We start from the raw sequence: 24,381 nt of genomic DNA on the forward strand, positions 1-24,381 counted from the left end.
AAATTTGTCCAATAGTTCAAAGTTTTCATGAATATTATTTTGATACAGAATTTCTGTGCTTTTTGTTTACTACTCCATTCATGTGTTGTTATCAACAATAATCTGTTATTGCTCATGTATTATGAGAAATGCAGTATTTTTCAAATTGTACTGCATCTTTTAAATGGCAATATTACTTGTGTTTTGGTAAATCGACACTGCTTACAGCCCTGTAATCATGATTGATGAGAACATTCATACACACACACACACACTTTCTTTTTTTCACTCCATTTTTAAACCCCCTAAAATGCTCTTTTGCCTATCTATTAATGTTCCAGATGTGATTACTCACAGAGTGTGATTGGATTTAATTTATTTAATTTTTTCTGAAACATTTTCACCCAAAGTGGAAGAAAATGCTTGTTTTGGTTGTCAAGGAAAACAGTGTGTAAATGAATACTACAAAGAATGAAGTGTTTATTTGTATAATGCAGATATGTGTTTATATTATTTAAATCCCTGAGGCCATCCAGAAATAATTTCTATCTTGCTGTCCACTGTCCTACTCAACAAAAACTGATTTTCCAAACCTTTTTATCCACAGAAGGGACAGCTTGATCTGATCATTATCATATGTCCATCTGGCCCAAGAAGCTTATTAGCAAGATTGCACAAAAACTACACAATGTAGACAAATGAAACTTTATAGGCATATTTGTTTGTGAATGTACAAGACCCAAATCAGTTTTTCAAATCATTATAGCAATGTACCAGTTTTTTTAAATGCATTTTTACCTTTCTGGACTTTTACTTTTTTGATGATTACCTTGATTAACACAATTGAGCAAAAACCACTTCATGTTAAGAAATAACATTTGGTATGTATATCTGTGTACATGTGCAAAATGACCTGATTAGATTTTCATGCAATAATAGCAATGATTCAATTTTTTAAAATTTTTATAATTTTTGAGACTGAAATTTTGGTCGGTGTGTCATAGATATTTACAAACACAAACATAGTTTTAAATTATGTAATGCAACAGTCTAAAAAAACTAAACAACCTACCTACCTACCTAACCACTATAAAAACTTAACTACCTACCTTCCTAATCACTTCTAAAACTAAACTACCTACCAGTACCTGCCTGACTACTACTAAAATTAAACTACCTCCAGCCTAACCACTACAAAAACTAAACTACCTACCTGTCTAACCACTACTAAACTCATGGGTCCATCAACAACAGCCAAGAATATGTTTTAAGTGATATCCTGATTTAACAGGAAAAAAAAGAAATTTTGAAACTGTGCAAATGATCTGTGAATATACATGCAAAGTAGGTTCTGGTGTGATCTAATGGACAAATAATTTAATTCCTTTAACCCATTTCACATTCACACTACTGGTGAATCCATGGTTTGGTGGAGGAGTTTCACAATCACATCATGGTGGTGAATCCATGGTTCGGTGGAAGGGTTTCACAATCACATCATGGTGGTGAATCCATGGTTCGGTGGGAGGGTTTCACAATCACATCATGGTGGTGAATCCATGGTTCAGTGGAAGGGTTGCACAATCACATCATGGTGGTGAATCCATGGTTCGGTGGAAGGGTTGAACATTCATGAATATCCATCCCTGGTACTTTCCCTGTACTGTTACTGGGTCTTCATATCACAACCACAACATTTATGGGCACTAGTTGGTGTTGATGGATAAAGGAATTTCGTGAGGGTTTGAGTCATTATGGAAGACAAATTGTATGATTTATTAATGTAATCTTGTAAGCGGTGTGACTTAGTTTTTGCTTTGAAAATTTTTATTGAAGATTGTGCTTTGGTTTCATCTATCTGTATTTTTTTCCTATTAAATATATAAAGTGTTGTCAACAGAAGTGCTCAACACATAACTTACTGCAATAAAATTTTAGACTAGAATTCAACATTGAGAGGACCTTAATGATAATTCTTTGTGACCCCTTTTATTAGTGACATTTTTTCAATAAGAAAATCAGCAAAAATGAAACAATAAGTTTCTCTTGTACACTCTCCACAGGGAGTTATGAGACAAAGAAAAAATTTATATAGAGCTCATTATTTATTTGATTTTTTATATATATCCATTTAATATCACTATTGACTAAGGGATATTTCAGTACTGCACTTTCTAATGGCATCTTCATTCCTTTGCGCAGCTGGAGCATCCAATGCGTAGGGGAGAAAGATTCAGTCAGTCATGGAACGAATTTCAGACATATCTGACTGAGGTGGGGTATAAACCTGTTTGTGTCAGAGTGTATGAACAGATTATGTCAAAGCACCTTACTCTTCTGCAGTGTATGAAAAGATTATGTCAAAGCACCCTACTCTTCTGCAGAGTGTATTAACAGATACATCGTTCTCTTTTGCAGAGTGTATGAAAAGATTCTGTCAAAGCACCTTGCTCTGTTACAGATAATAGGAATTACATTCTATTAAAGCACCTTGCTCTGTTACAGAGTATAGGAACAGATTCTTTCAAAGCACCTTGATCTCTCACAGAGTGTATGGAACAGATTCTTCAAAGCACCTTGATCTATTGCAGAGTGTATGGAACAGATATTCTGTCAAAGCACCCTACTCTGTCAGTTGCACAGAGTTTGAAGATCCTCTTAGTACACCTTGCTTTGTCACAGAGTATATAAATGGATTTTGTCAAAATACCCTAATATCGAATTTCTTACATGTCAGAGTAAGGCTGGATAAAAACCAGTTTTTTACAGAGTGTTTCCACATATATTATCAAGGCACTTGCATCTGTATGAACATGTTCTGGGAAAGCATCTTTCTGTTACAGGGTATATGAGCAGATTCTGTCAAAGCAAATATCTTTGTTTTATACTTTTGTTTGTAATGGTTTATTGTTGGTTTCTTTAGCTTTTAATGAGTTACTAAAGATATGCAAACATAATTTTTTAAAACTTTTGTCTCTGCTGGTGAACTTTGTTACAAAAATATGTAATAGATTTCTTGGATTTAGATTCTTGCTCTTTTATTTTTGTGGGAATTATGCTTTTGATAACACAACTTCAAACAATATGATAATGCTTCTTTCTCCCACCCCTCTTTTGATTGGTTTATTTTTTTATCTGGAAGTTTCTTGATTATTGACATATTCAGCAGGTAATTAAACCCATCCTTTAGTGTCTGTATTTTACATGCATTTTTCCCACAATTTAAGAAATAGTTTAGGTTTAAGATGCAAGGGTGATTGGAGACTGATGTTTTTCAGACACATTTTTTCATTGGAAGTGTCAGATTTTGTATCTCTAAATGATGTCTTCTTGAATTAGTGTTTATACCTCCACCTCTTGTCACAGTTACTGCATTGCCAATGAACACTGCATTCATGATGTTCCCTGTTTGAAGTTTTTCACAGTCCAGTGTACATTCACTGTAAATTTGATATGTATAATATAAATGTAAGGATAAGTTTAGAGAGTGTACAAATATACTCACATATTTTTCCCTTGGAAACATCAGATTTTGTATCTCTTACAGACAACACATTAAATTGAAACAAGAGTTTGAATTTTTTCAAGGAGATCATTTTATTATTTTCTTGAACTGTGGTTTCAGAGAAAAATAACACTTCTCAAAGTTATCTGGTTGCAAATACAATGTTGGGGTTGTGTATTTCCTTCTTCTATGAATTAAGACTGTTTCACGTTGTCAGGGGTTTGTGCTTTGTTTGATTCGTTGTCTGTGTTTGCAGTTTTCTTTTTTCCCTGTAATTTTAAATTATTTTACTTTGTTATTAAAACTGTCTTCAAAATATATGGAATGTTTCCAGCTCTTTTCAAGGAACTAGTGAGCTTCTTGGGGAATTCATTGCACTCCAGGATCTTCTTTATCTGCATGCAGCTCTCACCATATTAATTTTAAAGGTATCTTGTTTGTAAGAACGTTATGTGATCATGTGTAAGACAGTACCATCGTGTATAACTCTGATCCTACCTGAATCTGGTTAGCCCCCAATCTGCCATCAAATAATGTGCTGGCACATCTGGGTTTTTGCAGTTTTTTAGTTGTAATCAGTAGAGCAGACAGCATAGACCCTGATATGTTGGTTCATTAAGTAAGTGCAGATGGTATTTTATGAGACCACTGTACATGTAACATGAATGTGCAAGTTGTTTGGACAATGTATTTCTAGCTTTGAAAGCCCTGGTTTCATAAAAAAAATTATAATTTCTTCTCAGATTGATATTTTAAATTATTTTCTTTATGATAGTTAAAACACCAGCTATTTTTGTCAAATGTAAACTTTGAGATTTAAAAAAAGATGCAAATTACTTGTTACTTTAGTTATTGAACACAGGTAAATTGTTTCATTATTTTAAAGAAAGAGTTATAAAAAATAAGAGTTAATGAGTTTCTCAAATTTTACAAATGTTTAAAAATTTCCCCAGATATAAGGCAAGACCCCATTTAGGAAAATTCCAGATTTATGACTAATTTAATTCTTTGTGCCTGCCAAATATTCTTACAAAAACATCATTTTTACCAATCAGGCGAAAGGAAAGATATTCAAACAACTCAATTTGATGAAGAAATTTTAAGATGCTTTGTAAACGTGGGACATTAACTTTTTTGACAACTCTGATTCAAAATTAGATTTGTAGTCTGAGTTTTCTTGCATGCCTCTAAGACATCTTAAAAGTGTTTTAGCAACGTTTGGCAGTATCATCTAAAATATGACTGAATGCAGTATCCAGGGTTGTACTACATGATCAGATGTCTTTTAAATTTTGTTTACATTCCTCACTGCACAGTGAAAATTTCTTGCAATGAGAAGTTATGGCTTAGCAGTCCTTTCAAATATATATTGGACACTCTAACATTGCCATAACACAAATTTAAATGTTGTTGTTACAGGGTTTAACGCCATTTTCAGCACAAGATAGGCTATACCTGGCAGCCATTATTAATGATGGAGGAAGAACCTGGGAAAACCCGGGAAAGAACCACCGACCCATGGGAATCTACTGGCAAGCTTTCTCACATATCCACATTGGCCGAGCTTGAGACTTGAACCCACTCAGACACACAAATTTAGTGTACCATATATACTTGTTTATAAGTTAGGTCCATGGGCGCCCGCAGCATAGGTAAAGGGGGTCATGTGACCCCCCCGGAAATCATACTACAAATATATATACATATATATATATATGTATATATATATATATATATATATATATATATATATATATATATATATATATATATATATATATATATATATATATATATATATATATATATTCTGACAAGTTTAATCATGCAAATGAAGCTGAAAATATGTCACAAGATTCCATTCAAAATGCTTAGTAAATATTAGCTTTAGTTTCAGACTGCTTATGCATAGAACTACGCAACTAACTCTCCCAGCCATGACTGACTGCCCCTCCCCAGCAAAAAAATTCTGTAGGCGCCTATGGTTAGGTCCAACTGCAAACAGCAGCGACCCTGATCTGCCAATGCATAATGTAGTGGCAAATCAGGTTCTGTGCTGTTTCTATGGATTATGCAGTAGCAGATCAGGGTTTATGCAATTTACATTTGAATTTGACTGATATGCAAGTACTAGTATATATGGTATTGAACAAGTAGCAGCCATGCATCAAATTTGAGCTGGATTGTTGAGATGGTTATTGCTGTTTAAGTGTGACACGAAGAATCTTGCTGTTGTCTTGATAAGATATATATGGATGTACTTAGGATAAGATTCCATTAGATGGAAAAGTTTAATGTTGAACTATTTTCTTATGTTATGAAATCTGGGGGCAGTTTTGTCTATCTGTAAGAAAAATGGGTTTTCAAAATATTTCGGATATATCTGTATATGTGCCATATATGTTTCCTGAAATGTATTTTATCTCTGAAGCTGAACAACCAGACATATTTACCAACCATTCACCACATTGTACATACCAGATACATGTAGATATAGTTATATAAGTATATAGTAGGTCATTAATCATTCACCACTTCCTTTCTTCTGCAATAAAAGTACACAATTTTTTTACACTCATTTTGAATTTGAATGTTTCTTACTTGATAAGAATTCACACAGTTACTGTAAAAGTGTAGCATTTTAAACTCTAGATTTTAGGTTTATCATAATTTGAGGCAAGTAAGCCCCTAGTAACACTTGGCAAATCTAAGCAATTATTAATTATGTTATCAAAGTCAGAAAAGTAATAAAACTAAATGCTAAACATACTTTATGGTTGCACTGGATGAGACATGCCTTCATTTACCATCAATATAGGAGTATCAGCATAGGAGAGCTTGTCATTGCTTGAAGATAAATTATCATCATCATCATTGTTGTCGTCATCATTGTCATCATCATCATCATCATCATTACTGCCAATATCATTATGTGTTGTGATTACTGGTAATAGAATATTGTTAAATTAATTGCCAAATTGCAGTAAGTTTGGTTTGATTTGGCACTTGATGTCTCAGCAAAACATGAAGGTCAATTTGTGCTGAGACAGTTGGATAAAGCGCCTTGTGCAGCGGGACACTGGCTGAACCAATGATAGGATTAAAACCACACTCATATGTTTGTGAGTCTGGCAATCTATCCAAACACAGGGGCTGATCCAATGATAGGATTAAAAACCACACCCATCTGGTTGTGAGTCTGGCAAACTATCCAAACACAGGGGCTGATCCGATGATAGGATTAAAAACCACACCCATCTGGTTGTGAGTCTGGCAATCTATCCAAACACAGGGGCTGATCCGATGATAGGATTAAAAACCACACCCATCTGGTTGTGAGTCTGGCAGACTATCCAAACACAGGGGCTGATCCGATGATAGGATTAAAAACCACACCCATCTGGTTGTGAGTCTGGCAAACTATCCAAACACAGGGGCTGATCCGATGATAGGATTAAAAACCACACCCATCTGGTTGTGAGTCTGGCAATCTATCCAAACACAGGGGCTGATCCGATGATAGGATTAAAAACCACACCCATCTGGTTGTGAGTCTCCAAGCAAACTATCCAAAAACAGGGGCTGATCCGATGATAGGATTAAAAACCACACTCATCTGGTTGTGAGTCTGGCATGCTGTTCATGAACTGAGCAACCACAGCTCCTCTTGTAGGAAGTAATGATTTTTATTTCCAGATTAATAATGTATGTTTTTATATGGTGGTTAACTTAAATTGTAGAATATACAAAGAAATATGCTTAATTGAGTTTGGACTACGGTATGTTGATGAAGTTAATGATGATCTCATATAAAGCTTTTAGTGACATACTGTTTCAAAATGTTTGAATGTTATGCACTTGCTTCAAACAATTTTAACAGTCCAAGTTACTGAGATACCATAAAGTTTACCACTTAGATATGGTACAGTCAACATTTGGGCTACTTTAAGTACATATTATTCTGAACTGACCACTTAGATTTGATACATTCTCTTTTGAACCACTGATACATATGAAGTTAGTGTCTATTCTAACATGACCACATAAAGATGGTACAATTCCTTTTGGGTTATTTGATACACATGAAGTTAGTGTCTATTCTAACATGACCACATATATATGGTGCAATTCTTTTGGGGTTATTTCATTCACATGCAGTTACTGTCTGTTCTAACATGACCACATAGAGATGGTACAATTCTGTTTGGGTTATTTGATACACATGAAGTTAGTGTCTATTCTAACATGACCACATAAAGATGGTACAATTCTTTTTTGATTATTTGATACATATGAAGTTGGTGTTTATTCTAACATGACCACATAGAGATGGTACAATTCTATTTGGGTTATTTGATACATATGAAGTTAGTGTTTATTCTAACATGACCACATAAAGATGGTACAATTCTTTTTGGGTTATTTCATACTTATGAAGTTAGTGTCTATTCTAACATGACCACATAGAGATGGTACAATTCTATTTGGGTTATTTGATACATTCTAACATGACCACATAAAGATGGTACAATTCTTTTTGGGTTATTTCATACTTATGAAGTTAGTGTCTATTCTAACATGACCACATAGAGATGGTACAATTCTGTTTGGGTTATTTGATACATATGAAGTCAGTTTGTATTCTTTGATGAATAATTGCAGGATTCACATTAATTTCAAAATGACTGTGTGAAAAAATCTGATGAATTTGCAAAAATGGTACATCATATTTGCAAGTTCTACTTTCATTTCTTTCTTAAATCCTCCTATTTATAGACATTCCCATTATGGACATTCCCATTATAGACATCCCCATTATAGACATCCCCATTATAGACATTCCCATTATAGACATTCCCATTACAGACATTCCCATTATAGACATTCCCATTATAGACATTCCCATTATAGACATTGTCATTATGGACATTCCCATTATGGATACTCCCATTATAGACATCCCCATGATAGACATTCCCATTATAGACATCCCCATGATATACATTCCCATTACAGACATCCCCATGATAGACATTCCCATTACAGACATCTCTATTATGGACATTCCCATTATTGACATTCCCATTATAGACATTCCTATTATAGACATCCCCATTATAGACATTCACATTATATACATACCCATGATAGACATTCCCATCCCCATGATAGACATTCCCATTACAGACAACCCCATTATGGACATTCCCATTATAGACATTCCCATTATAGACATTCCTATTATAGACATTCCCATTATAGACATTCCCATTATATACATACCTATGATAGACATTCCCATCCCCATGATAGACATTCCCATTACAGACATCCCCATTATGGACATTCCCATTATAGACATTCCCATTATAGACATACCCATGATAGACATTCCCATTACAGACATCCCCATGATAGACATCCCCATTATAGACATACCCATGATAGACATTCCCATTTTAGACATCCCCGTCTCACTTTTATCCTCTGGAAATGTAGAAGATCAGCATCACCTCATCAAGAATAGACCGTATGAAGTCTCTGGGTATGTTGATAATGGAATGTGCAATATTTTGTAGTGAGTCAGCGTTTTGCCATTTTATAATGGTTTATGAGACAGACAGACAGACAGGATTTGATAAGAAAATTTGTCAATATCGAAATACTTGTCCATTTCTGAGTTCCTCTATGCTATTTTCAATGGTGCAGTTGACTGAACAGTTTGACCAGAATATAAGTCATTGTACATGTCCTGTGTCTCGAAGTATCTTTTTTGCCCATTTCATACATTTCTTCACCAACATCTTCAGTCAGTTTTGTGTTGCAGTTGTTCTCCACTGAAGCTGTGTATATGTATTTGAAGGTTACCTGTCTTAGAACATCGTTTACAATACATCAGTACAATTTAGATGAAATACCAGTGTTCTAGTTGTATATACCATTTTCAGCTGTACAATTTAGATGAGATACCAGTGTTCTAGTTGTATATACCATTTTCAGCTCATAAAACTCTGATCATTAATTTCTTTGTCTCTTCTTTGTTTTACAATTTTTATCTCATTGGGATGTCTTATTCATTGTTTCAGCTTTCAGAAAATGCATTTCTTTCAAAATTTTCATTCCTTCAAGAAAATCTAAGAAATTCTAGACTTTAAATACAGATTTTTTTATATCTACAGACACAAGCAAGCCCCTCTGTCATTTAACTTGACTCAACATTTTGAGTAACAGATTTTGCTCCAGATGTGAAAATATTGCTAAAATATATAAATACAACCTTTTGATTGGTCAGAAAATTTTCTGATAATATATGGGGTCATTGTTAAGTTTTATGATGGAGGGGCCCAGTCTTTATTGTTTTCAGTTTTCAAACACAAAACTCTTTAGGTGTGAAGACAATAATGATAGGTATGAATCACATGGTTAATCTACATTTAAATTACTTTTCTTAACATGGAACTTCTAAATTTGGAACAAGATGTTTTCATAATATGAAAATAGAAGAACCCTATGGGTATCTTAAACTTTCAATGAAATTCATGAAATTCTGAAGAAACATGGTTGATGTGACTGTCACTATGAAAGAGACAGAAATGAGATTACTAGAAATTTCAGAGATTTTCATAACTGCCAATAATGTTTTCATCAAGAGTTTTACACAACCACATATTCATTCAGAAGAATCAGCAAGCCCCCGATCGAACATGGAAGGACATGGGGGACAATGTACAGGGGCTGATCTTAGGAGACTCTAAACATGAAAGTCAAAAAAAGCTCCTCAATGATGAAAGACGTCGTGAATACAATGAACATCTGGCCCAGGTATGTTCGTATTTCAGCTGTATCACACATCATACTGCTTACCCTTTTGTTTGGAACTGTGTCTTGTGTTCAGACAGTTATATTTACAGTTTACAATGGTTTCTGTTTTCTTTGCTGTTTATTATTGTTCTTCATGCCTTGCATGTCTTCATAATAACATTAATACGTTCATTAACCTAACTATCCAGACCCTCCAATTTTCCAGACACCATATTTTCCAAATATGCTATAATTTTCAATAGTGCATACAACTTATGGACACCTGGAGTATTGTTTTAAGTCAGTGGGGAAAAAAAACTCAATCCAGAATATAAGTTAATGAATGAATGTTTTACATATACCCACTAAATAGTTGATGGAATAGATGATTGTCAGACCTTGAAAGAACTTTGATTATTCTAGTTATAACCAGATTTGTACAAAATCTTTGTACTGGGTTAGAGGGCTGGATATTGAAATATCTGAAATTTTTTATGTCTCCAGATATCACCATGTTCTTTCCCCACTCTCATCTTATCTAAACAATTTCTTGTTGTGAATTAGTATGTGATATGGGCCAAAATAATGTTACTTTCAATATATATAACTCATTTAGAATTAACCTAGTTTTGTATAATGTCTGAAAAATTTGATAAATAACAGCATGTTTTATAAAAGTCTTGCATGCATCTTAGTCACATCTTGTATACAGTTTAATGTTATACATGAGGTATCAATATGTATACATATTATTTTACTTATAATTATAATGCTTATTTAGAATACCAAGTTGGAGTTGTTAATTACTTGTCAAAACTTCCAAAATATTGTGTTGTATTTGTATCAGCTTTAAATAATCTCCCATTTGTTAAGTGTGAATGTTTTTATTGAAAAAAAAGATATATAAGTATCTACAAAATCAAACATGTGCGTTAGACATGGGATTGTAGGAATCCTATAATTATTTAGCAAATGTCCTTTTAGAACCATGATATTACATATCCAAGGATGCACAAATACATTTTTGGCATCCCTGTTATTAGCAGTTTAAAACTACCAATGTGGGTGTTTGTTGGTTGTTACCTGTTATTTGCTTCAAGGTATTAGACTTTTTCTACATTTTTTTCTCTCAAAAAATTCCAGACAAATACGAAAACCAGACTGTCCTTATGGCCTGGTTTATGGAATAAAAGTTCAGTAAATATTGAATTGATTAATGAAATTAGTAAACCAGCATGCTTTGTAAATAATTATGCACCATTGATTACTGAGATATCTGGATGGCAGGGCAGATAAAAATAGCTTAGAAATGTAAGTCATTTTTTTTAAAAACTCAAATACATTTACAAATTTTTTATTTTAAAACTGAATTCAAGCTGTTAAGAGTTTGCATAGATTTTATAATGTCTCCTTTAAAGTAACATCTACTAGGGGATCACTGTTCTCTGATAATGTCAACTTTGGTACAACACTGCAAAGAAGATTTTGTGAAAGTCATTTCTTGTTTACTGGTTTACTTTAGCAGCTGATTCTTATTTAAATTATTGCACTCCTTTTATTTAGTCCTCAATTAAAGTTGTCAGGTGATAAATCTCAATCAGTGATTGTCAGAAATATTGATAATCACAACTTTGGCAAAATTATTTTAAATGTTTCAAGAAGACATGATAAAACATGAAATAAGTAGTTGTTAAACAAGAAGCTTGGTCAAAAGGTTCACTTATTAAAAATATTTGTACGGATCTTATATTCAGTTTTTAAAAAAAACAACAGAAGATGCTGTCTGTATACCACAATTTTTCTGGCAAAAAAAGAAAATATTAATCTTAAAATCTTGTTTTAATTTTATGTTTTAAGGCTTTGATCTCCAAATACTATTTTATACTGTAATAACTCATATCTGTACTTGTCACTAATTCCAGTTTTCTACATTGGCATGGTGTGGTATTTGGCTCTCTGTCTAAAAATAATGGGCTTCTGGAAGACTCGGATCATCTTTGTGTGTGTATGTTTTGATATTTGCTGACATCATACATCTGCCATTTTGGAAATGGGATTTCATTGTTAATATTCATCTTATTATTGTGTGTGGGCATTTGGGGGAGGAGTTTAATGAATTGTCTGCTATTAAATGGAGTGTTACCAGAGATTTATAGGTAAATGAATTCCATGGTTGTACAGTAACAAAATGACTACATTGTGCAGAAATGAAATCAGATAATTAAATCTTCTCATTGAGATGAAAAGGGGTCGTCATGACATATCTTAATTTTGTTAAATTCAGCAACATTCTATCAAGTAATTAATGAATACATATTGGAGAATCACAAATACACTGTATTTAAGTTCAATTTCAGTAAGTCCGTTTTCATGCAGTATTACTGTTTTTTATTGTCAGTTTTGTATAAAAAATGAGAATATGCAGATAACCTGTTGCTAAAGGTACCCAACAAAATCTGCTTGATATAAAAGTAAAGAGTTGAAAGAGATCTGTGCAGTTTTATGCACTTTCATGCTGCCACCAATTTCTGTCAAGGAGGGCATGTAGTAATAGTAAATCCAATGCTTGTCTGTATGTGCATACTTATGTATGTACTTCACAGTAATGTAACAATGCCCATGATTGTCCATATGTACTTACATACTAAAAGGCATATAACAATATCCATGATTGTCTCTGTGTACTTACTTATGTATGTACTTCACAGGAATGTAATGATACTCATGATTATATGTTGTTACAACTCTATGGTCTCAAACTAAGTACTAGAAAAAGCAAAGCAAACAAGTTTAGTAAAATTCACTAAATAATTTTTTTTCCCCAGAATAAAAAGTGAAGATTTAAAAGGAACTTATAGTATTGTGAATAAAATCCCAAATAATCCTAAAAGTTCTATCACAAGTCCAAAAGTATAGAATATTCCAAATAAATTCCAGATATTGAATGTGCTGATGTACCAATAGTCTTTATTATGCTGATATACCAATAGTCTTGATGTATCACAATGATATAATTCAGAATCTTTTTGAACGAATTAACAAGAATCCCAAAATAGTATTTTAGCCAGAATGTAAATGAGCACTTTGTAATTCTAGTCACTATTTTAAATAAATGATTCCTCTCAAATTATATTTGAAAACAACTCAGACTGATTCCACAAAGACTGATATTAAAATAGAATGAATAATTGTTAACTTGATCTTCCTTTTATAGAGATTGTCACCTGACTTATGACACAACAAAATTCCCTAGACCTATGTAATTTCCAGTGGAAATTTCCATAAAATTTGCAAACAAGATCAAGTTTGTTTACTTAAATTTGAGCAAATAACCTGACAAAAATCAGGCAGACCATGGCTTTCCAAGGGAAAAACCAATGTCCTGAACTAAAATGCAAGTAAAAATATTGTTTACAAATGATCGTTATCTTAAAGTATAATCTACAATCATGGACAAATATTAGCTACATCATATGTTGTTTACAGAGGACCTTTATAATCTACAATCATGGACGAAAGTTAGACACACAATATGTAGATATTCATAACAATGTAAATACTTGTGTATGTCCTTTATGGAAAGAAATAATGCCCATGATTGTGTATGTGCATACTTATGTATTTATTTCACAGGTATGTAATAATATCCATGACCATCTGTTTGTTCAGTCATATGTGCATCATGGGCATATAACAATATCCATGACTTTCTGTATCTGCATACTTATGTATGCAATTCATTGGCATGTAGTAATGCCTATGATTGCCTGTATGTGCATACTTATGTATGTACTAAACATTGCAATGACTGTATTTCTACTTGATAATTTTTGAAGGACTTGCTGTGCTTGAAACAGTTTGTATGGAGTTTAACATTAACTAAATATCTGTCAAGTTTAAATTTTATGTTTTGTTTTTGTCAGTCAAAATCGAAATATCCTGGGCTGCATCTGCATTATCTAGACACATTTTACTCTTTTTCTTTTAAAAATAAGATCTACCATTGAATTCAGTTGCATCTCCAATCAGTGCTTTTGTGGCTTTCATTTGCACAACTATGCAGATTCATATTCTGGTCTATTGGTTTTATTGGCTTGTTTGTGCTGGAATACTTCAGTGTGTGAAAAGGATAATAAACATAATCATCTGGTTACATAATTTGTTTTTATTCAAAGAATGCTTGATGCAAAGAAATGTTGACTTAAAAAAAAACAACACACTATTCAAGAAGAGAAATAACATCATATATATATATATATATATATATATATATATATATATATATATATATATATATATATATATATATATATATATATATATATATATATATATATATATATATATATATATATGAGAATGGTATGATATATACATGAAAATTACAATATGAAGTATTCAAGAACAGCTATTTACACTTGCTGATAGCAAAAAGAACTTCCCCAACCTAAAAGAACATGGCCAGAGCCAGAAGGACGTGGAGCTCTCCTACTAAAGCAGGGGGAGTATGAAAACCTTAGGACAAAGTACATGGAGCAGAGGAGAAAGGAATTCTTAGGTTCTTTGGAAAGAAATGTACAGGTAGATTGATGGAACTGTGGTGAAGCAGCTTGAATACCATAACAAATTGGCTGTATAATGCTGATTTCATCTTATTGACATTGAATTCAGTGAATTATGTTGCCTAACCCATTTTACTCGGTGCTTTATTGTCATATTTTGAGTTATGGAAGATTTCTTGTTAATATTATTAAAAACATAATTTTTTTCTACTTTGCTTACATATGTCCAAACTGGTGTAATGTTTGGTGTAACATGAATACTATAGGATTCAATCATGCCTATAAAATCATTGATAAATATTTTTTGTTGTACCGTTGCTATGTCTACATACAGAATGATGCTTTTTGTCAAATCTGCCTTGGCAGAAGTTTAATAAACGAATCATGTTGGTGTCCATGTGCAAATCTTTAAATCTGTCGATGCTCTCAATTAACCTCAATATTAAAGTTTTATTTCAGTACCATTGGTTTTGGAATATAACTTCAATATTCACTTACCTTTTCTAGGTAATTAAATGCACTCATTATCAAATCTCTGAGGGTGAACTTGACTTGTGTTGAGAATATCTGTTGTGAGACAATAGGTTAGTTTGCAACACAGTCAAGGAGAAAGGTCTGAAAGCTAAGTCAAGATAGCCTGAGTATTGTATATTATTTTAAAGAACATCTCTTTATGGAAGTAGTCATTTTTCTGTTACTTTCTGTCTACTAACTATTACTCTCACCAAATCAGCAAATTCCAGTAGAAATGAAGTTAGTGTGTATTTACATTCTAACCCAAATTGCCTTCCATAACTGTGTAATAGGTTATAGGACACTTATGGAGGAAATGTTGTTTCAGCTGAATAAGGTAATATCATGCTCTGTAAATAATTTTGCTGGTTCCTTTTGATGGCTTCATCACTGGTGTATTGATCTAATATTTTACTAATTGATTGCTCATTGAATGTATGCAGAGTATTGGAAGTTGTTTGATTTTTACCTCACATTGCCAATAGATCGAGTGAGCTTATAGTATGACCCTGTATCTGTCCTGCATTGTCTATCCTTCATCCATTGTGCATTGTCCATCTTGTGTCTTTCAAAAGCTGCTGTTTTCAACTTTGCAGAATGCACCACACCAATTTAACCAAATTTGGCAGAGATCTTCCTGGCATGAAGGTCTTTCAAATGTATACAAATAATTGTGATCCATTATTAAATATGGCTGCCATTGTGGAAAGCAGAAAAAAATTTAAATGACTTTTCAGAAACTGGTGAACAATATTTGAAAAATTTTGACAGAAATCCTCCTGGCATGGAAGGCTTCCATTTTGTTTTGAATATGTTGCTGATCCATCTTCAAATGTGGCCACTGTTAATACAAATAGGAAAACCATTACACATCTCATAAACCACTAGACAAAAATTTTGACAACATTTGACTAAAAGCTTCCTGACATTAAGGCCTTTTTGCCATCAGATTTGGCAGATGTTGCTAAAAGTATGAAAACCTTTAATAACTTCTTCTCTAATAAAATAAAACCAAATTTGACCAAAGTTGACAGAATGCACCCTGACTTGAGGGTCTTCCAAATTTATAAATATGATGCCAATCTGTAATCAGATGTGGTAATTGTTTCAAAAAATAGAAAATATGTAAAACAAATTCTCTCTCAAAATCGTTTTTAGAGAATTTAACCAACCTTGACAGAAGCATCCTGCAAGCCTTTCAGTATTGGACAAATTATGTTGATGTTCCATGAAATATGGATGAAAATACATCAATAGAAAAACCTTGAGATAATTGTTTTCATAAGGTTGGCAGTGATCAGCATTGAAGGAAATATGTGTACCAAAAGCATGCAAATTTCTTGGCCTACTACTCTTGTATTTAATTATTAGGCAGATGGTTACAAATCTCCCTAAATGAATGCATATATCATAGGATTTTCACTAAAAGACTGTTTTATGATGTCTGGTTGGTCCTAAATGAAAATGGTGCCTATCTAAAGTCAAATAAGTGATCCAGGTAGCCATCTTGAAATTCTTTTTATTGATCTTGTTACTGTTACTTCTTAATAAATAGTCATATTAACATGGGGGTTCACTGGAAGACATCTTATGATGTCTTGTTGGTCCCAAATGGTGGCCATCTAGAAAATCTTGTTCTTTCTACTCCTTCTGAATGGATGGTCTTATTGATGGGTTTTCTTGCAAAGATTTGTTATGATGTCTAGTTGATTCTAAAATGAAAATGGTACCTGTTAGACACCAATTATGGCAGCTATTATAACATCAATGGTGGCCATCTTGAAAATCTTTTTATTACTACTCCTCTTGAAGGGATGATCACATCACGATGGGGATTTTACTTAAATGCTTCTCACTGTATTACATTGGTCATAAATGAAAATGCTGCCAATGTGACCTCCCAAAATTTGAAAAATCTTATCTTTTGAAACAATTGTCTCCTTCAAATTTATATTTCCAAAGTGGTATTCTATGGCTATTCCACCAATATTGGTAATTTTATCTGGTGATGCATTTTGAAATTAATAAATTTCATTGTAGTCTTTGTTCAGGTGCCTTTTTTATTATATTGCCATGATCAAGTGATTTATTGATTCCAAATGTTTACCAAAGACTTCTTATCATTTTGTGTTACATGTAAGGAAATTTAATTTAAGTACTTATATCATCAATTATTCCATATAAAAAAAATGATATAATGTTGTATACATTCTGCATTTACTGCATTTTTTCTCAGATGTAAAGTTAAGTACCTCTAGAAAACACTACTATTTTGAATGCCACATTCAGGCATTTTGAATGGCACATTCTTGCATTTTGAATGGTGCATTCTTGCATTTTGAGTGGTGCATTCTTGCATTTTAAATGACATTTTGAACTTGAATCATATTCTATTTGAGTGCATTAACTTCAAACATGCAAGACGAAAGTTTTTTTTATGACAACCCAGTTAGGAAGATTTTTTAATGAACTGCCACCTATTAAAAAATCTTGGGATTTCTAAAAGAAAGCAGTTTGTATTATAACAAAAATGCTTGTACAGTATTTTAGGAATTGAACCTTTTTACCTTTATGTTTTATTTTGTATACTTACAAAAGTATTTATGCATTTCTAACTTTTATCTTTTATTTTATAGGAACAAATGTTATTTTTATTTAAAAAGGATTTATCTTCCTAAAGACTTTAGCAATTTTGTTATACTTACTGGTTGCTTGGTACTTTCAACCAGGAATGTGCCAATGAACCCAGTGCATACATGCTGCAGTAAACTTTGAACTGGTATGTACATCTCACTGAGGATACAATATTTAAATGAGATTCAACTTAAAGTCAGATATTTTATATTATTTCATTGCTATTTTCTAGCTTATTGGGATTTCAAGCAACATTTCACAATCTATTTGAACAGTGAGCCATTTTGTCATTCCGCTACACTGTATATTATTTTCCCCTTCCTGCTTTTATTAGCCCAGACCTCAGTCATATCCAGGACGTCTAGAAAAGGCTCAAACTGAGATTTATAGTCCCTTTTTCCACTCTTTTGGTCAGTATGAGGATACAAGACAAAAACTGAGAGCCGATAGGAGGCGAGATTTTCTTGTTTTTCTCGAGGAGGTATTATTGAATATGTATGACTTAAAGCATGAAGAGACCTAATCATCTTTGCTGTTAAACAGTTTCTTATGAGTGTTTTCTGCCATCATGTGGGCTTTATTTACTTGTGTATATAGTACACATTACACACAGTTTGTAAACAGCATAGACTCAGACCAGCAATAGTGTAGACTTCAATGTGCTGTCACAAATATTCATTATTGTATGACTGTTCATTATTTAAATTGGCAAAAGCTGTCTTTGCTAAAACATTAATACAGCAAGCTCATGTGAGCACTCAGGGGTGATATAAGATTTGAAAAGCTTGCCTTATAATGTAGTACGAGTTTCTGTGTCACTCAGCCTTTAAAGTCATGGTTGGGTGATGTCAGAGAGTCACACAACTGTTGATCAAATGAAAGTGTTCTGTTTAACACTGTTCAAGTATGGATAAACTCTTTGAAATTCAGTCTGATTATAATAGATTTCTCCAACACATCTGGCAGATGTGGTTTTGAGGTCATCTTCCATTTACATTTTGATTCACTAATCAAATTACATCTTTATCATTTATGAAATTGAAAAACTTCACACCATATCATTTTTAATAACTCTTCATAACATAAATTGCAACACTTTATCTGATAGATTACTAAACATAAATGGACCAGGAATTCCAAAGGTCAGCAGACAATGAACTTTATCAGTGCCTGGCAGATCTACTTATTAAGTATCTGTTGATTACCGGTATAAGTAAATCTAGATTTTGAATCAGATTAGGATGAAATTTAAAGTTATGTAGTAAAACAATTACTGGCTTGTAATTTCAGTTGATACAAGGTTTTTTCAACCCCGTAAAAATTACATTACCTAGGTAAATATCACTTTTCTGAGTTTGATTAATCCTTACATTACCCTCATTAAAAGTCAGTAATATCTAAAGGTATGCTAGCAGACTGGTTCTGTGCTGTTCAAAGTTAGCTGAATATTTTACTCCTATAAATATGATACTGGTACTAAACAATTAGACATTCAGTGATAGTGACTCCATAATAAGCATGTGTTTTGAACTAATCATTTGCATTAAATAAGATCAAAATAATCCCATTTGCATGATATAATAAATTTGTTAAAAGTATAATTATCTTGCTTCCGCTCATTTTTCATTGTGAATTCTCATACATTTCATTTTGAAAATTAATCATAAAAGAGACATCTAGAAACTTTCATAACAAACCTATTTTTCCAAAAATCAAAGATACAAATCCAGTTTCAGGTATTCTCAGCAGAGGCTCATTGGTTAGCATGCAAGCAAAACGTTGCAGGTTAGAATCCTAGTCAGATCAACCAGTGGCAGCTGCTTTCGTGTGTCTTTGTACAAGTACTTTACTTCCATTGCCTTGGCACTATATAGACTTGCATGTATTTATGTGCCATTGCCTTGGCACTGTATCGACTTTCATGTGTTTATGTGCCAATCAGCATTAAACAAACAGAAAAACAAACAAGTCCAATTTCATTCAGACAACTCTCCAGTAGAACTTGGATAATGGAAAGGCAGGATATGTCAGATCTTTAGAGAAATGACAGTGTTACACAAACAAGTAGTCTATGGAGTTAATAGGGAAATGACCGTGTTACACAAACAAGTAGTCTATGGAGTTAATAGAAAAATGTTTAAAAGTATGAAAACTTGGAAACATTTGAAATAGATCCGCTTCTGAAAGGTTCCTATATTATTAGTTCTAAAAATCCCATAAATACATGAATAACATTAAAAGTTATTGATATCATCTGATACATAGTGTGATACAATCAATGATTGATAATTAGATTTTAATGAAAAATGTTATTTGTTAGATCCAACAAAATAGCCAGTAGAGCTTATTCTGAGTCAGAACATAAAACTGACAAGTTTACAAAATAATATGAATAAAGCATTTACATGCTCTTAAAGAAAACAAAAAGTTAAAAGTCAGAACCATAATTATTATGCTTATTAACTGCATGCTGACTTATATGTACCAATGATCAACCCATTAAATAGAGATTTCATTTTAACAATGAATCATGTGTCTTAATTATTAAGTATTAAAAAATTCCAACAATAATCTGCTTTCTTTGTAGTTAATAATTAATCTATGTAGAGCTTACATAATTTTTTTAATTCCTAACTTGATAGCATTCCAAAAATATTTGCATAATATCTCAGCTCATACAGAAATATTTTTCTCACATTTTTAAACAGTATTCCTTTCTGAAAAGTCTACTATCATTGTTTATGTGTAATGAACATTGTTTGATTTTGCAGTATTCTAAACTGTAATGTTCACACTGTAAAAATAAACTATTTCTACGCCATGTCAATTTAAAGTGAAAATACAAGTTGTTTGACATAGTAAAAATATTCAGTAAAACTCACAAATGGAGATGACAAAGAAATATGGATTGTAATAAAAAAATTATGCAAAAAGGTTTCATAAAAACATGAGATTATGAAAATTATATGTTTATTTGATAGAAATTGAAAGTGAAAAAGGAATAAGCTATAAAAAATAAGTTGATTTGTGCATATCATCTAATACTAAAGTTTAGCAGACATTAACTTCAGTTCTTATGGAATTAAAAATTATTTTGAGACAGTTCTTGAAAACAATATGTCCATGAACTTTAACTTAGCTAAGGGCTAAACAAGCAGCCAGGCGTGAAGGATTTACTCCACGGGATGCTGTAGAAGAAACCCCGGTTGTTAATGCACTTGGACATTATGAGGATTTTGAACAGAAACTTCGGGAAGAAAGAAAAATGGAAACTGAAAAGTTTATTTTGGAGCAGGTAATGAGATGATACATAATCTAACAAGTCAAGTGCGAAGGTTTTGATAAAACTAATTTATCATGTCAGAGTTTATTTAAACTTGAATACTTAGAGTAAAAATATTAAAAAGCAATGATCATGAAAGAAGTTAATTTTATTTATAAATTTACAGTGATCACATACTTTACTATTCAAGGGAATCATCCAAATGCATCATGTTTTATGTTAGGATTGTGTTAGGGTTGTCTTAAATGGGGGTAGATTGTATATAATATTGGTGTATTACATAATGTAATGAGATCATGGCTTTACCTGCCTTATAAAGAGGTAGTGTTAGACTAAGGTGCCTTATAGTGAGGGACCACTGTACTTGTTATATTGTTCATCTGTATATTTCAAGTATTCTGATATTTTCCACGTGGTTTCTAGATGATGTGATTTTACTGCAGTATGTCACTTTCAATGCATATAGCAAATGCATTAAAGGAATAAATGTTAAGAGGTTGATTTGGCTCAGAAAGAAGCCTATCATTGAATTGAAATATGTTTCATCAAAACCCCTAACTGCAATTATCAAGTTTATATATTCTTTCTTATTCATCAGAGTACCTGCATTTTATGAAATGGTTTTTAATCTGTGTATGCAAGACACATTCTCTGGTATACAGGTGTTAGTCAATAGGTGGTTATAAACTCACTCTGATTGGTCATAAATTAACTTAAGTGATGTATGGAGCCTTGATTTGCTTCTGAGATGACAATTGTTGACATGGTTATTCAGCACTATATATACATGTACTTGTATTCAGTCATTATTCCTTTATTATCTTTATTACACTGCCCATGTATAGGAGTGTGTGTGTGTGTGTGTGTGTGTGTGTGTGTGTGTGTGTGTGTGTGTGTGTGAATGACTTCAGAACTGTTTGATAGAATTCATTGAAAGTTGGTGTGAAAACCTATGAAATTTTCTTCACCATTTGAGATTGCAGAAATATCATTACAGATACCCATCTACATGGTAGGTCGGTCTTGTCATACAAGGTTTTAAATGCAACCCGTTATTGGCATATTATTCAAGATGGAAACTCAGCTCCAGTGCTTAGTTGTGTAAATAGATTATGAAGGGCATTAAATGCTGTTGATGAGACTAAAAAAAGTGCAGCTATTTTGATAGTAATGTGTAAGTGATAGGAATTCAAACAAAGTGTCAGTTGGTTTCATTTTACCATATATAAATTAGTTTTTGACTGTGTGGACAATGAATCATGATTAATGCAGTCCTTATTTTATTTCATATCAAGGTACAGAATGACTAATATGCTGCAAAAAATTAGCTCTCCAAAAGTTCAACTAATTGCCTTTGTTTTTCTTGAATCCAAATTTTGTTTTGCCTAGCATGCAAGAGGATTGTACTACCCTTGGATGGATTACAACTATTTTCTTGTCACCTTGGAACTGTCGATTTGAAAATCTTGTTTGAAGTTTTTTTTTCTTTCCCATCTCCATAAAAAATTTTGCATATAAGTTCCATGAAAACCTGAATTTTTTTAATTTAAAATTATGTTAGTTTATTATTCTGCTTACATCACTGTTGCTTGTCCTGGTAAAACATAATAATTTAGAAGAAACTGAAAAGTTCTCAATCCATCTTTTTTATCTTTATTACTTGCATAGTTACCTTTACTGAGTGATTTAGTAATTTCTGCTTTTTCATGAAATTCAACCATGAGCAGGCAAAACGGTTTCAATTTCACCGTGAGAAATCACTGCCACAATTAGCTTCAGCTGAGACCCCTATCATATCTCACATGGGTAGCTATGACTCCCAAAAGCTGCATCTTAAAGAAGAAAGGCACAAGGATTTGGTGGCCCATATTGAAAAGGTACACAATTAAACATACCATATACACTCTCTTAGAAGTTGAGTCAAACTGCAAACTGCACAGACCCAGATCTGCCTTCGTATAATGCACCAGTAGATCTGGGTATGTGCTATTTGTTAGGAGTAATCAGTAGAACAAAACATAAATCCTGACCTGCTGATACATTATTCAAAGGCAGATCAAGGTCTATGTTTGCAGTTGGACTCAACTTATAAGCTAGTATATATGGGATGTGGTTCACATTCTGTAGTGAAGGAAGACCTTTACAAGGAACAGCGTGATACAAAATTGGATTAAACAGCAGTATTTATTTTTTAAGTTTTGGTTGCTACACTAAACAACAGCTATAGTCTTTGTGCAGGATAAACTAACTTTCATCTTTTTTTATTATATATTAATAATAATCTCTTTCTTGAACATATTTTATTTAAAGATTAATAATTCATGTCAGGGTAAATAAATATGGTGATAAAGTTGAAGTGTATCATCAACTTTTTCTTTTATTTTCATGATCTTTATCCAACTGAAAACATTCTGTAAAGGAAATATTAGCTTAATGTGAAGCATGAGTTTCCAGTGAAGGAATTTTTTTAAATTTATAAATGTAAACATAATCATGAGCAATATCTGCAGTTCAAAGCATAAGGTAAGACTGGAACATTTCTAACTGACCTCATCATAGACCAGGAGAGCTTATGGGATGGCCTGTTGTATTTTATCCATCATCTGTCATCATGGGATGGCCTGTTGTACTTCATCCATCATCTGTCATCATGGGATGGCCTGTTGTACTTCATTCATCAGCTGTCATCATGGGATGGCCTGTTGTACTTCATCCATCATCTGTCATCATGGGATGGCCTGTTGTACTTCATCTATCATCTGTCATCATGGGATGGCCTGTTGTACTTCATCATCTGTCATCATGGGATGGCCTGTTGTACTTCATTCATCAGCTGTCATCATGGGATGGCCTGTTGTACTCCATCCATCATCTGTCATCATGGGATGGCCTATTGTACTTCATCCATCAGCTGTCATCATGGGATGGCCTGTTGTACTCCATCCATCATCTGTCATCATGGGATGGCCTGTTGTACTTCATTCATCAGCTGTCATCATGGGATGGCCTGTTGTACTCCATCCATCATCTGTCATCATGGGATGGCCTGTTGTACGTCATTCATCAGCTGTCATCATGGGATGGCCTGTTGTACTCCATCCATC

General features: G+C 32.8%; 1 protein-coding gene across 8 annotated transcripts in view; it reads left to right on the top strand.

Annotated features, from left to right (window-relative positions):
- Nucleotides 1-24,381, top strand: part of LOC149806557 (uncharacterized) — a 176,359-nt gene that overhangs the window by 127,726 nt on the left and 24,252 nt on the right. For 4 of the 8 annotated variants that reach the window (XM_089954581.1, XM_089954591.1, XM_089954597.1 and 1 more), the window contains 5 exons: nucleotides 10,163-10,306; nucleotides 14,714-14,866; nucleotides 18,329-18,475; nucleotides 21,134-21,289; nucleotides 23,005-23,154. The exons of 2 other annotated variants lie outside the window; for them this stretch is intronic. In XM_089954581.1, coding sequence (XP_089810707.1) covers nucleotides 10,163-10,306; nucleotides 14,714-14,866; nucleotides 18,329-18,475; nucleotides 21,134-21,289; nucleotides 23,005-23,154 — 750 coding nt within the window. The remainder of the gene's footprint in view (nucleotides 1-10,162; nucleotides 10,307-14,713; nucleotides 14,867-18,328; nucleotides 18,476-21,133; nucleotides 21,290-23,004; nucleotides 23,155-24,381) is intronic. 2 more of the 8 variants (XM_089954622.1, XM_089954630.1) reach the window with 1 other exon arrangement.

The sequence above is a fragment of the Sinohyriopsis cumingii genome, chromosome 1 (assembly GCF_028554795.1).
Source record: "Sinohyriopsis cumingii isolate HCF-2022 chromosome 1, ASM2855479v2, whole genome shotgun sequence".
NCBI lineage: Eukaryota > Metazoa > Mollusca > Bivalvia > Unionida > Unionidae > Sinohyriopsis > Sinohyriopsis cumingii.